This window comes from Phascolarctos cinereus, unplaced genomic scaffold (assembly GCF_003287225.1).
Source record: "Phascolarctos cinereus isolate Bilbo 61053 unplaced genomic scaffold, phaCin_HiC Scaffold_9;HRSCAF=440, whole genome shotgun sequence".
NCBI classification, from domain to species: domain Eukaryota; kingdom Metazoa; phylum Chordata; class Mammalia; order Diprotodontia; family Phascolarctidae; genus Phascolarctos; species Phascolarctos cinereus.
The window spans coordinates 257,302,168-257,315,101 of record NW_027556402.1 but is presented as its reverse complement, the minus strand read 5'-3'; the positions used below and the strand labels follow the sequence as shown (position 1 = coordinate 257,315,101).

General features: G+C 55.1%; 2 protein-coding genes across 11 annotated transcripts in view; one reads left to right on the top strand and one right to left on the bottom strand.

Moving 5' to 3' along the window:
- The first annotated feature begins 357 nt into the window (after positions 1 to 357).
- On the top strand, positions 358 to 9,247 carry LOC110195446 (RNA-binding protein 4B). Of its 10 annotated transcripts, none has more exons than XR_013484168.1 (4): positions 488 to 573; positions 990 to 1,412; positions 6,257 to 8,637; positions 8,878 to 9,247. XR_013484168.1 is itself a non-coding variant. In XM_020968229.2 (4 exons), exons 2-3 carry the CDS (start codon positions 1,001 to 1,003, stop codon positions 6,934 to 6,936), a joined length of 1,092 nt encoding a protein of 363 aa, XP_020823888.1. In that variant the 5' UTR covers positions 488 to 573; positions 990 to 1,000; the 3' UTR covers positions 6,937 to 6,944; positions 8,638 to 9,247. The 10 variants fall into 10 exon arrangements, 9 of the variants coding, with proteins under 9 accessions (XP_078004954.1, XP_020823888.1, XP_020823889.1 ...); XM_020968229.2 differs by having other exon boundaries at positions 6,257 to 6,944; positions 8,638 to 9,247; XM_020968230.2 differs by having other exon boundaries at positions 6,257 to 6,944; positions 8,556 to 9,247.
- A 2,123-nt stretch (positions 9,248 to 11,370) lies between these two features.
- The window catches only part of RBM4 (RNA binding motif protein 4), a 34,802-nt gene continuing 33,238 nt past the window's right edge, over positions 11,371 to 12,934 (bottom strand). Inside the window, exon 2 of the mRNA XM_078148082.1 lies at positions 11,371 to 11,952. Within this exon, the coding sequence (XP_078004208.1) occupies positions 11,918 to 11,952 (35 nt within the window). The 3' untranslated portion in view covers positions 11,371 to 11,917. The remainder of the gene's footprint in view (positions 11,953 to 12,934) is intronic.

Here is a 12,934-nt window from a genome sequence, read left to right as displayed (position 1 = left end):
GCCCCGCCCCCATCGCGGCCACGGAGCCTTCACGACAGCGGCTAAACATGAGGACCGCGGGTTCCGTCCTTCACCTTCCCGGGGCGGCAAGTGGAATAACCCACCTCCCCCACCAGCCGCGGTTCAAAGCAACCCCGCAATGGTTCAGTCCGGCCCCTTTCCTTCTTGACGTAGGAGAACCGGCCCGGGTTTGCAGGGCGGGGATTGGCCGGCCCTCGGGGGCGTGGCCTCGCCGGCAGGGCGCTCTGACGTCATCATCAGCCCGCCCCGCGCCCCCCTCCTCCCCCCCGTGGGCGGAGAGAAAGGCAGGCGGGGCCGGCCCCGTTCGCTCACGCTGTTTGCGCCGGCGGCGGGATTGGCAGGCCGCTGCAGTGAGCGCTCGTGCTCGGGCGGGCGCGCTCGCGCCGGGCTCGTGCCTGCCTCCTGCGTGCGTGCGTGCGTGCGTGCGTGCGTTGGCCGCGGCGCGAGGCGGGCGCGGAGTTGGGAGGTCGCGCCGAGGCTCGAGCGGCCGTCGCCATTTTATCGGGTTGTCTCTGACAGACGCGGGAGCCGCCGTCGCCCCCCCCCCCGGAGGTACGACCGGGGACCCGGGCGGGGGTGGGGGGGGTGGGGTTGGGGGGGCCGGGAGGCCGGGAGGCCGGGGGCGAGGCCTCCGCGGGCGGGGCGGGGCCGGGGCGGGCTGTGCCGCCCGGGAGGCGGGGCCGCGGGCGGGGCGGGGCGGGGCTTGGGAAGCCGCTGTGAGGTGACATTCCGGGTCCCTTCGGAAACCGAGGCTCGGGGCGCCCCGGGTGGGGCCCGATGGGGCAACTGAGTGCGGAGGGGCCCGTCCGCTCCTCCTACTGAGCGCCTGCTTGTGTGTGCCCGCGCTGCCCGCTTCCCCCCCCCCCGGCACCCAGCAGGCGCCCCATGCGTGCGGACGGCTGGCCCCTTCCAGCCCCGCCCCGGCCTGTCCCCGGCCCGGGACGCGGTGCCAGCCTGGTGTTTTGCAGGCCCCGTCGAGATGGTGAAGCTGTTCATCGGCAACCTGCCCCGCGAGGCGACGGAGCAGGAGATCCGCTCGCTGTTCGAGCAGTACGGGAAGGTGCTCGAGTGCGACATCATCAAGAACTACGGCTTCGTGCACATCGAGGACAAGACGGCGGCCGAGGACGCCATCCGCAACCTGCACCACTACAAGCTGCACGGCGTCAACATCAACGTGGAGGCCAGCAAGAACAAGAGCAAGGCGTCCACCAAGCTGCACGTGGGTAACATCAGCCCCACGTGCACCAACATGGAGCTGCGCGCCAAGTTCGAGGAGTACGGGCCGGTGATCGAGTGCGACATCGTCAAGGACTACGCCTTCGTGCACATGGAGCGCGCCGAGGACGCCGTCGAGGCCATCCGCGGCCTGGACAACACCGAGTTCCAAGGTGAGCCCGGGCCGGGGGGCGGGGGTCGGGCTGGCGCGGCTCACAGCGAGCCAGGCGAGCAAGCCCCCGAGGCAGAGGGGGCTGCGTCTCCCTGAGACACGGCTTTCTTCCCGGCTGGAAAGAAAAGGACAGGCTTGGACGTCGATGGAGGAAACCTCTTTGTAAGAAAGCACATTGTGGTCACCATTATTCTGGGTCACGCGCAGGCCGGGCTCTGTCAGTTTTTGACCTCGAATGTCGTCGGGATGAGTCAGGCGGGCCTTCCTGTCACCACTGCCTGGGGCGCAGTGGGAAGGCAGGCAAACTCTGGGAGAACCCAGGGACCTGGAACAGACTCAGCTCTTAAGATGAAGGGAGTGCAGTCAGGGTTCTCCGTGGCTTTCCGGGGGCAATGCTTTGTGATTGTGGTGAGCTCCAGGGGAGAGCCCCACGTGAAGCAGCTCAGATGGCTTGTCACGGCACCTCCGCGGATCTCTCAGAAAGGGCTCAGGGCTCCAGTCTTACTGTTGACCAGCTCTGTGACTTTAGACAGATCACTTAACTTCTCGGTGCCTCATTTGTTCTCTTCATAACAGGGGCACTGTGGTGCGGCCTGCCTGAGCCCCTCAGTATTGTGACGAGGATGATATCCCGGGCTTCGCCCCTAGTGGATGCCTAGTAGATTTTCGTGACATGTCCTGACGCTACCGGTCTTTCTAGAAAACCCAAGGAGATCGTTATGTCCAGCGGCCAGGCCTTTGTCGTGGCTGCAAAGCCACTTGAGTGTGAGGTTTAAGCTGCCTCGTTTTTCTTTCTTGATATTCTGGAAAATGGCTTTTGAATTTCCCATTCGTAAGAAACTTTGTGTGTGTCTGCGATTTTGGGGGTGAGGGGGATTGGGAGTTTTTCTACAGAGAAAACGGGGCAAAATATTTTAGTTAAAAGAAAAATCAGGAGCAAGCTGTGTAGCCACGCTGTAGTTTACAGCATTGTTTTCATGAAAAAGAACTTTTTTTAACTTAAAAAGTTATGAATAATGAAGCTGATATGTGCATTTGGGAGTGAGGGCAGGGGTGGAAAGGTTTAAATGATTCTCTGGTTGGTGCCTAAGCCACTTCTTAGGGTGGTTAAAGATTTAGAAGAAACTTCCTTTTTGAGTCTAGAACATACACTCCACCAGAAAAGGGTACTCCCAGCTTTTGGCTTTTCCCCATCATCCCCTGGGAAAGAGAATTCCAGTTTGTTGTTATCAGTTGAGGTTTTTTCATAACCAACTCTATTTTGTTTTGTTTTTCAGATGATGAGAAAAGGCTTAGCATAGATAATAAAACTTAGAAATTCGGCAGAATGTACAAATTAGGTACTAAGCCAGCCGACTAAACTTGAGAAGCTCTCCTGGGCCTATCAGGCTGGCAGGCCAGCTCTCTCCTTAACCTTAGACCCCGAATAGAAGCTTTGCCAGGAGGCTGCTAGCCCTTCTCCTGTACGAGGAGGTGGTCGGGTCTGAGCTTGCCTGGCCATCCCATCGTCATTGCCCTTTCCTTAGGCAGAGAAATCTGGGTATTGGGTTAGCTTGCTTTGCCGCTTCCAGATGTGAAGGAGAAAAGAAGGAGGCTGTTTCAGTTTGTGTGACATTCTGGGTCATGTCATTTATGAGGTCCTAGCAGTTCTCTGCCATACCATTTCTGAATGGGTGCCGACAGTGGGAACAGGCAGCTTTCATCCATCTCTTCTGGGCAGTTTAAAACTTTATTTTTACTTTTACTTTGGAAGTGGTGCTGTCAAGCGTGTGTCTTGGGGAAGAAAGGAAAAAGCTCTACGCTTCTTCAAGTTATCCTCATCCAAGACAGCTACATAGCACGTTAAGAATAAAGCAGTTTCCTATCCTTTTAGAAGAAGGACACAGGAAAATGGGCTTCTGTGTTTGCCTAGAGATTTAAGGAGGGCTTTTCTGGGTCTCTTGGTCTGCACGTATACAAGAAGGATAACCTTGGAAACCCCTAAAGAAGTTGTCTAAGTAAACAAGAGCATGCTGTTTAGAGTATAATTTGCAAGGGCTCAGGTGCACGGCCTTTTCAGTTTAAATGAGTTCTTTGGGAGTGCTGCTTTACCAGCTGTGTCCCCAGCCCTCTGGGAATCCTGGAAAACCCCCTGTGAGCTGAGAAAGTTGAACCTGACAGGTCTCCCCTTGGTCACTGACGACACAGAATTATCTTATGTTCCCACCCTCAAAATGACTGTTGTTTGTGCGGCCAGTGTTCTGGAGCAAGGTCACAGCTCCCTCCGTTGCCCCTACCTCACAGTGTGGAGGTGAACCCCCCAGTCGTCAAGATGATGCCAGTGGAGCACAAACCTGGGCCCAGACATGGCTGACCAGCTGTCAAGTCCAGGTCCTATGGTCCCCAGAGGACCTGCCCGTCTGAGTTGGGAGGAGCTTATGACCAGGCTGGCTAGAGGGCGGTGCTGAAAGACAGTCTGCTGAGGCTAGGAGGGTCTGGGGACCACACCGGGACAGTCAGCCCTGGGTTCCTGAAGTGTGGAAGTTACACCCGGGAGGCTGTTGGCCACACCTCGTGTAGCAGGGAGGGACAGTTTTTAATCCTCTTGTTCTTCTTACAGGTGTCTTTGCCTTGGGTAGAAGTAGAGAAGCAGGACATTTTCCAGATGCTATTAGTAAGACTTTTAAGGGATCACAGATAAAAGCCCCACCTGCAACCTTTCCAAAAAACTTACGGAAATAAATGGGAAAGTCTTCAGTTTTTACAGATGTTTTAGTTCCAGGTAAACAGTTAGTTGCCTGCTTCAGAAATGGATTGTGCCATAGGTGTTTACAAACTCTGTTACTAGCCACCAAAAGGGGATGAAGGAAGGGATGAAGATTGCCCTAGCAGCAAGAGTAGAAAGCCTCTGTGGGCCCACTTCACCAAAAGTGATCCAGAAGCTTGGAAAAGTCTGCTTAGCAGGGGAGAAGTTCTTCAAAATCAGCCTCTGGATAGCATTCCAGTTGGCTGCTTTGAAAAAGCCGGCCACGGTTATACTGTGGTTTTTTGTTTTTGTGTTCGTTTTTTGCTTTTTTGGTGAGGCAGTCGGGGTGTAGTGACTTGCCCAGGGTCACCCAGCTAGTAAGTGGTATGTGTCTGAGGCCGGATTTGAACTCGGGTCCTCCTGACTCCAGGGCCGGTGCTCTATCCACTGCGCCACTGAGCCGCCCCCACATTGTACTCTGACACCAGAATCAGGACACCGTTCTTTAAATCCCTCAGCCCAAATTTTGTGGATCACAGTCTGTTTGGTCCGTTTTGAGTTTGTAGCTGTAGAGAGCTGTCCCAAGCTCAGTGCTGTAGGCCCCTTAATAACTTCCAGGTTTGAAGATGGGGAAAACTTTTTCTAACGGCAAAACCACCAAAATGTCAGAGTTTCAGAACGCAGCCAATGACCCGTGACATCTGTTTTGCACATCTTGCTGCTGGTGGTGACAGGGCTGTCATTCTTCTGAGGCAGGGACTGGACGAGGTGTGGGTTGGTAGAGGTCATGAGGCAGAGTGGCGTGGATGAGTTGGGCTGAAGTAATGTTCCTGCACTAACCCGCTCCCCTCTCAGGGTCAGTGCATGCCGCTCTTCTGGCTGCCGTTCTGAATCGGGGCTGTTTCCAACAGGATGGTGGAGCACGAGGCCTCCTGTCGAATAGCTGCGTCCACAACAAGGTCTGTTAAAGAGGTAGCAACTCGCTGATCATGGAGGGGGGACAAATGCAGTTTGGTTTGCTCTAAGCGGCCCTTAAGTGAGTCCTCCTAATGCCAGATCCCCGCTCTCGGCATTCCACACTGGACTCCTCTGGGCTGCCTTGATTTCCAGTCTTATGCAATCTGGGACCCAGGTATCTTGGAAAGTGCCCGTTTCCCACCAGGCCCCCCCCCCCCCAAGCAGCCTGGATGTTTCCAGTAAGGGGTTGTTTCCCGGGAAGTATGGATGTAGCATGTTTGTCTGGGTGCCCAGAGGCCTTCAAGCAAATGCTGCATTTTTAACCAAGTGGATAATCACCTGCGAAGTTTTTGGGGCAACACTGCAGGACGGAATGCTGAACATCTCCATTATGGGGACCATGGGACAAGCACATTGTCCCCAGAAAACTGGTATTGTTTCAAGCTCTTTTTGTCCCGATTCCATTTGTTGAGGGACTGCAGACAAGTGGTTTTCCTTTGCACTGTGGGCCTTGATTTACCTCTGGTGGAAGAGGGGGTAACTGGGATGTGGAACAGTGTGTCTTACACTGCCAGCCCTCCTGCAGAGTGAAGCAGATGAGCCCAAGTATGTTTTGTACACCCAACCTGTCAGAGCCCTCTGGTGATAACCTGCCGAAGGAACGGCTGGAGGAAACATCTCTCTGGGTCCTAAACTACCACAAGCTGGAAAGAAGCTGACGGCTCCATTTACTAAGCTGCAATCTGTGTTTGGACCATGCGTGGCCAGAATTGGGGCTGGGGGCACTTGGAAAGATGGTTTCCAAATCTTTCCAAATTGAGGTTCTTAAGAAAAACTAATTTGGAAATATCAGTGGCAGAATTTGACTTGTTCCAATTAACAACAGCCCTAGCAGTGAGAAGTGGAAACCTGTAAAAAAATGTCCGTATATGAGTGAAATGGGAAAGGGGGGGGGGGGCCCGGTCCAGGCTCTGCCACTGGGATAAGTAGAAAGAGATCCAAATCCTCCTGCTCTCACCTTTATTCAACTTCACGTGTGCTCTTCCATGGGGTAGATTGGTGACAAAGGACAGTCGTGTGCGTGTGTGCGTGCGTGTTCCTGTGTGCGTCTTGTCCTACTGTGACTGACTGACAGCAACCCTTCTCACGTCTGTCTCTTCAAGGCAAACGAATGCACGTGCAGCTGTCCACCAGCCGGCTCCGGACCGCCCCCGGGATGGGAGACCAGAGCGGCTGCTATCGGTGCGGGAAGGAGGGCCACTGGTCCAAAGAGTGTCCCGTGGATCGGACGGGCCGCGTGGCGGACTTGACCGAGCAGTATAACGAACAGTATGGAGCCATCCGCACGCCCTACGCCATGGGCTACGGGGAGTCAGTGTATTACAACAATCCATATGGAGCGCTCGACTATTATAAGCGTTACCGGGTGAGGTCTTACGAGGCGGTGGCGGCGGCGGCGGCGGCCTCCGCGTACAACTATGCAGAGCAGACCCTGTCCCAGCTCCCACAAGTCCAGAACCCAACCATGAGCAGTCACCTCACCTCCACCTCTCTCAACCCTTACGATAGACACCTGTTGCCAACCTCAGGAGCTGCTGCCGCCACCGCTGCTGTGGCTGCCGCTGCCGCCGCCACCACTGCAGCCACCTCCTCCTATTATGGGCGGGACCGGAGCCCCCTGCGCCGAGCTGCAGCTGTGGTGCCCACTATTGGAGAGGGCTACGGTTATGGGCATGAGAATGACCCGTCCCAGGCCTCGGCAGCTGCGCGGAATTCTCTGTACGACGTGGCGCGGTACGAGCGGGAGCAGTATGCGGACCGGGCGCGGTACTCGGCCTTTTAAAGCTTGAGGTGAGAGTGGGGTGGGTGTGGCGGAGAGGTTCCATTTAGTTGAGGTCAAAGGGACACCAGTGCTTTGTAGAGAAGAAAGCCAACCACTTCGTGCTGGGAACAGCCTCACAAAGGTATACATTACACTTTGAATCCATCTGTTTGTATGGCTTAGGGTGGGAGGGTCACCATGGCCACGTCACATTTCTTTTCCTTTGATTCTTCTTTCTTACGACCATCTTTTCTGAGAGGAATTGCTTTTTTTCCAAGGACAGATGATGAAGGGCAGACCAGTAAAGCCAGGGACCGGCTGACACATAGCCGTGGGGCAAAGAGAGAGCCTTTCACGGAGGTGGGAGGTGGGAGATGGGGCCGGGAGGTTCTAGAAGTCCCTTAGTTTAATTCACAGGCTGACAGGAAAGTCCTTCCTAGTCATGTCATTTAGGGTGGGAAGACGTTCCCTGCACACCCTTTGCTGAAAGCTGGCTGTTCTAGGTCTCTCCTCACACTCGTTTTATGTTGTTAGTTGACCCAGGTGCTGGTCCGGAGCAGCTTATCCCTGGCCCACCGTAGGCCGCTCTGCCCAAGAATGGGATTGGACCTTGAGTCTCTTGAGATTTCTTTCCAGCTCAGCCTGAGACGTCCAGCTGCTTTTAAGTACTTCCCTCAGGAGAGATCGGTTCTCGGCCACGTTTGCTGAGCCGTTCTTGGTGGAGATGGCGGATTTTCCCTGGAGTTGATTGAGGATGGCGGGATTAGTGGGGAGCTGCCACTGGCTGTGCACGTGCTTGGTGGTGCAGCGGAGGTAGCCGTGCATCCGGGAGGGGCTCCCCGTCATCTTGGCGGCAGCGCCTCGTAACTGGGCATCTGCCCCTGAAAGAAGCTCCAGAGGCCAGTGTAGACTGAGGGCAGGCTCCTTCCTTATCTTTGGGGGAGAGGAAGAACAGAACATTCCGGGGATTTGCCCTGTGAGCAGTGAAGTGGTTTGTGCAGGAGAACTCTTTTCTGTCTGTGTCAGGAGAGAAGCGGTATTTGGAAACAGCCCCTAGGGTCTGTCACCTGTTTGCACTGAGACCGCCGCCCCAGCCCCTCGTGGCAGTGTGTGGTAGGGAGCCTTTCAGAGTCCCCTGTGTAGTGAGGCTGCCAGGATGGACTCCAGGCAGGCCACTCAGGATGCTTGTAGACAGGAGTCTCATGTGTGAGCCATTTTCCCAGCTCTCGCTGTCTGGAGCTGTGGGGAAATCGTAGAATTCGAGGGCATGGCTCCTTGGGCGTTGGCAGAAATGGCGGGAGGAGCAGGAAGTGGGCATATACGCGTGAGAAGGCCAAGTGACTCCCTCCCTGATGTCTGTGCCCAGTCGATTCTCCGGTTGTGTCGGCGTCGAGCAGTGGCAGTGACAGACAGTCGCGCCCCCCCCTCCCCCCCCCCGTGCCGCTGGCCGTGGGCCCACGCATCAGTACTTGGGCTTTACCTGGATCTTGGAAAGGCTGAGGGCCTCTCCTCCCATCCCACCCGCCACCCCCGCCAGCACAGCACCCCCCCCCCCCCCGCCCCGGGCTGGGCCGAGGAGTCACGCTGTAGGTGTGGGGTCCAGGACTGACGCTTGTTCTCTGTTTTTTCTCGGCAAACAGGATGGGAGCCAGGGCCTTAGCAGTCGGAGCCCCGCCGTCCTCCGGACAGTGTCTAAGCCTCTTGTGTTGTGCTCTCTTTCAGGTAGGCTATTTGCGGGCTGAACCCTCGGGCTGCGGTCGGCCGTGTGGGAGGACTGCTTCGCTCGCGCGGTCCCCTTTGCCGGGATGTTCCCGCTGCTTCATGTTTCAGTAAACAAAGGAGTTTGTGACCAACCGTGGTTTTTTTTTTTCCCCTTAATTTAATTCTTCTAAGGTGGCTCTTTCCTCCCTGCTAACAAACCATCTGTGTAACTTCTCGTTCAACATTTCCTTCTTTCCTCAGCCTCTGAGCAGCCCGGGCTGGTAAGGACTCTGCTGGCCTTGCCCCTCCTGAGGGAACCTGGAGCCCTTCTCCCTCCCTGGCTTCTCCTAGGAGTTCAGCTCCTGTCCTTGGCCACCAGCCCTAGGATCTGCTGGCCCTTTACTGGGACTGTCTGGTGTCAAATAGCCCACCCCACCTGGACTGTCACACTGCAGCAGCTGACCTGAGAGTGCTGGGATCCCGGGGGGCCAGGGCAGGGGTTGTCGTGGTGGTGGTGGTGGGGGGGAGCGTGCTTTTTTAATGACCTCTGATCATGGTACCAGCATGTGCTGGAGGTGACTCATCCCCTTCTCCCCCATCCCCTTTTTGAACAAATAAACATTTCTAACAATCCAGTGTCCTGTTCTGTGTAACTGATAGTTAAGGATAGTTAAGGATTTGTTGAGCTGGACGATGGCTCCTCAGTGGGAGGGCAGCATGGTGAGATGTTAATGATAGAGTCAGCATTTATAGAGTGCCTGCTGTGTGCCAGGCACCGTGCTAGGGCTTTACAGTTATCGTCACAGCATCGCCAGGTTGAGAGGGGCTCTGGGATCACAGAACTAGTAAGTGTCTGCGGCTGGACTGGAACTCGGGTTTGCCTGACTGGGGAATAGCAGGTGACATCATCTTACTCAGGATTCTGCTGCAAAACTGGGCCAGCAAACAAAACGAAGGCCCACTTTTCCTCCCAAATTATCTTTCTTTTATCTGTGTTTGATGTCATGATTCTATGGATGTTTGAGAGTCTCTCTCTCTCTCATTAGCTAGGATGTCAAGATCTGTAATTTCATTAACACAGGTGTTTACTTGGAGACTTTAGAAACTGTGAATTATAATCCCTTCTGCTTAGCTTAGAAGCTTCTTGAGGGAAGGGACTGCCTTTTTTAGCACAGTGCCCAACACATAGTAGGCACTTAACATTTTTTGAATTGGGAAAAAAAAATGGTAGCCAAAACAATGAGTATCTGTGTGTGACAGTGTCTTCCCCTGTCAGTTTCCCTTTCCCTTTCCCTACCAAGCTTGTGTGAGCCTCTCTGAGCTCAGGGCCAGACCCGGCCTGTCTTTGGGCCCCATACATACTTCAGGGGGAGCTAAGCAGGCTCCGTCCATTACCTTCCATTCATCTCTTCCCATCACGGCAACACCACCTTTGGATGCCACTCACGAAGGGTCCCTGAAAAGGGGTCCAAGGAAGGGTGGCCCGTTTCCCTGCAGTTCTAGGAGCCCACTTCTGAGCTCTGCCCCATCTCCAGTGGGCATTTATTAAACATCAACAGTGCTGTGCCAGCCTAGCTGGCTGGTGGAAAAGCATGGGGGGGGAAGCATCGTGTGGGGTCCACCTGCAGAGGGTGGCGAGCCCTCCCTCCACCCCACAGTTCGCATCTCTTGTGGGCTTGTACCACAGGCACATCTAGGTATGTGCCTCAAGTCTCCAACCAGAGTGTAATCTTGAGGGCAAGCCAGGGTGGCTTTTTTAGCCCTGGACCCTAGAAGAGTGCCTGGCACAGAGCCAGCATTGCTGCTGGTGATATCCCTGACCTGGGCAGAGGGAAGGGGCTGTGGCTGTTTTTTCCCCATTTCCCATCCCTCCCCTCCCCCACAGAAGGTGTTGCTGCTACAGCCTCTCCATCCTCCAGGCCGCCAATGAGGCCCGCTGTGAGAGAAGGGAAGGGGATCCCCATCCTCGCCCCCAAGCAGGCAGTGCGCTGGCTAGTTGGGAAGCCAAAGACGAGCTGACTCACCCAGCCATGAGCCAAGCACTGTCAGGAGGCTAGGGACATGGGGAAGGGAGGGCAGGCCTCAGAAGGCCCCTGTCCCCTGGCAGCTTGGGACCTCTCAGTGTGCATGCACATAGAATCAGTACCAGGTGGGAAGCTTCTGGAAGGATCAGGAAAGGTCCAGGCCCACGAGGGAGGGACCCCAGGCGCTCTGCTCCAGCCTCGCCTCTTAGGCATGAGGAACCTGGGACGCCCCCCTCCCCAGCCCTCCAACTTAGGGGTCAGAGGCAGGATTGACCTGACTGCAGGGTCAATGTGCTTTCCATCCTATGGTCTGCCTTCCCGAGTCTTGAAGGAAGGGAGCAAGCATTTATTAAGTGCTTATGGTGTGTTGGGCACTGCGCTAAGCACCTTCCCTAAACCATCACGAAAATTTAAGGCAGAGGTGAAGCAGTCGATTCTAGGCTGGGGGAGGGCTAGTGTCAAGGCAGCCAAGCAAGTGATGGATTTGGGGTGGGCAGCAGGGGCTCTGAGGAGGCTGGAAAGCTAGACTGGGGTTGGGCATTTTGGTGTTGCCCTAGAGACACAGCAGGGAGCCACTGAAATTTGTTGCTGAAGAGAGTAAGTGGTCAGACCTCCAGCTAGGCCAGAATGGACTCTTCCCCATTTTATAAAGGGAGGCGGTGATACAAGCAGAAACAGTCAAAAACTGCCCCACCGGGTGCATTTCCTAGTGCCCAATAAATGTGCCAGCTTCAACCACTAAAAAAATAAACATTTTATTAAAAACACAACATCAGACATCCCCACCAACAGTGTACTTGTCCCGTGCTCCGCGCCTCGGCCAGCATTCGTGACGCTCCGTTCATCTTAAGCGCTTTTCTCATCGGCCGCCACACACTCGCTCTCCTCTTTTGGCTCTTCCTGACACTACCTCACCCAGGCCTTTCCGGTTTTCTCCGTATTCCTCACACCTGTCCATCTGACCTGCCTTATCTGCCCCCATTTATTTTACCCTTCCCCGATGGCTAAACGGGAAGCTACTGAGAGCATCTCTCAAGAGGCAGCATTTTTTTGGTTTTGTTTTTGATTAACAACCAGGATAGATTTCTAACATTGGAATTTTGGGGGCCAAACTCTGACCTCTGAATGAAATGCCTGAGATCCCACAGGCAGCTTCCCCAGCCTCAGTTTCCTTCTCTGTAAAACAACCATCCTACCCATCACACAGCTTTGTGGTGAAGATTTTACTTGGTTACCTTTCAAAGGCTATACCTAAAACTTCAAAGAAGAGCTGGGATCTAGGCGTGGCTCTCTCTTCCCTTCTCCCAGTGCCCTGTAGGGGAAAAAAAAAAGACACCAATACAGCTCAGAGCAAGAATTCTGGTGTCCACCTATGGAACGTGACAGATGCCTTCCAGTTCTGTGCAGAAAAGACCGGAATTTTTCCCTCTAAAATATTTGCAGTCTAAGCTTGAGACCACATCAAAGAACGTCTGTCCACAGAGATGCCGAGTTGTGGCCGAGGGTGTTTAAGGCAGCATCCGTGTGTGTGCTGAGGTAGCCTAGAAGGAGGGCAGGAGTCCGGCCAGGCTCCCTGAGGAGGGACAGCATCCTGGGTATCAGCAGGTCACAGCCGCCAGGGTGAGAAGTATCTGGTCAGTTCCGATGGTGTGGACCTTGAGGGAGGAGGAGTCAGTGCTGGGCAAGGGCAGCACAGGGAGTAGCCAGAAGGGGCGTTGCTGACACCTCTCCCTCCCCCTGCCATCACAACCAGCCCACTCCACGGAAGGCGTGAGGAAGGAAGAGAGGAAAGGAAGTTTAATTATGGGAGAAGAGTTCTGGAGGAGGGGGAGAGCCTGGCAGGTCCAGATGGGATGCTGCAGGACAGGGCTGAGAGGGGTGGGAGTGAGAAGCCAGGCGGCTGGGGACGGGGAACAGGGCCGTGCACTAGCAGCCAGGGATTCGGATCACTGGAATGGGAAGAGTACAAGGTGGAGGAGGAAATGAGTCCAGTCAGGGCATCAGTGGTTGGAGAAAGGTCCCTTGAGAGAGACGTAGTCATCAGACCACTCCAGGTCCAACCTTGTGGCAGGGGGTGATGGCCCAGGAGGGCTGATGGTAAACCTGGAAAAAGTCCTGGGGGTGGGGGTGGGGCAGCTCGGTGGCCCAGTGGATAGAGCTCCGGCCTTGGAGTCAGGAGGACCTGAGCTCAAGTCCAGCCTCAGACACTTGACACTTACTAGCTGTGTGACCCTGAGCAAGTCACCTAACCCCAACTGCCTCACCAAAAAGGGGGGGAAAAAGTCCTGGGGGGC

Coding starts and splice junctions, on each gene's coding strand:
- LOC110195446 (XM_078148828.1), top strand. CDS start 1,001: ATGGTGAAGCTGTTCATCGGCAACCTGCCCCGCGAGGCGACGGAGCAG. Junction 1,413..6,256: donor GGACAACACCGAGTTCCAAG/GTGAGCCCGGGC, acceptor TGTCTCTTCAAG/GCAAACGAATGCACGTGCAG.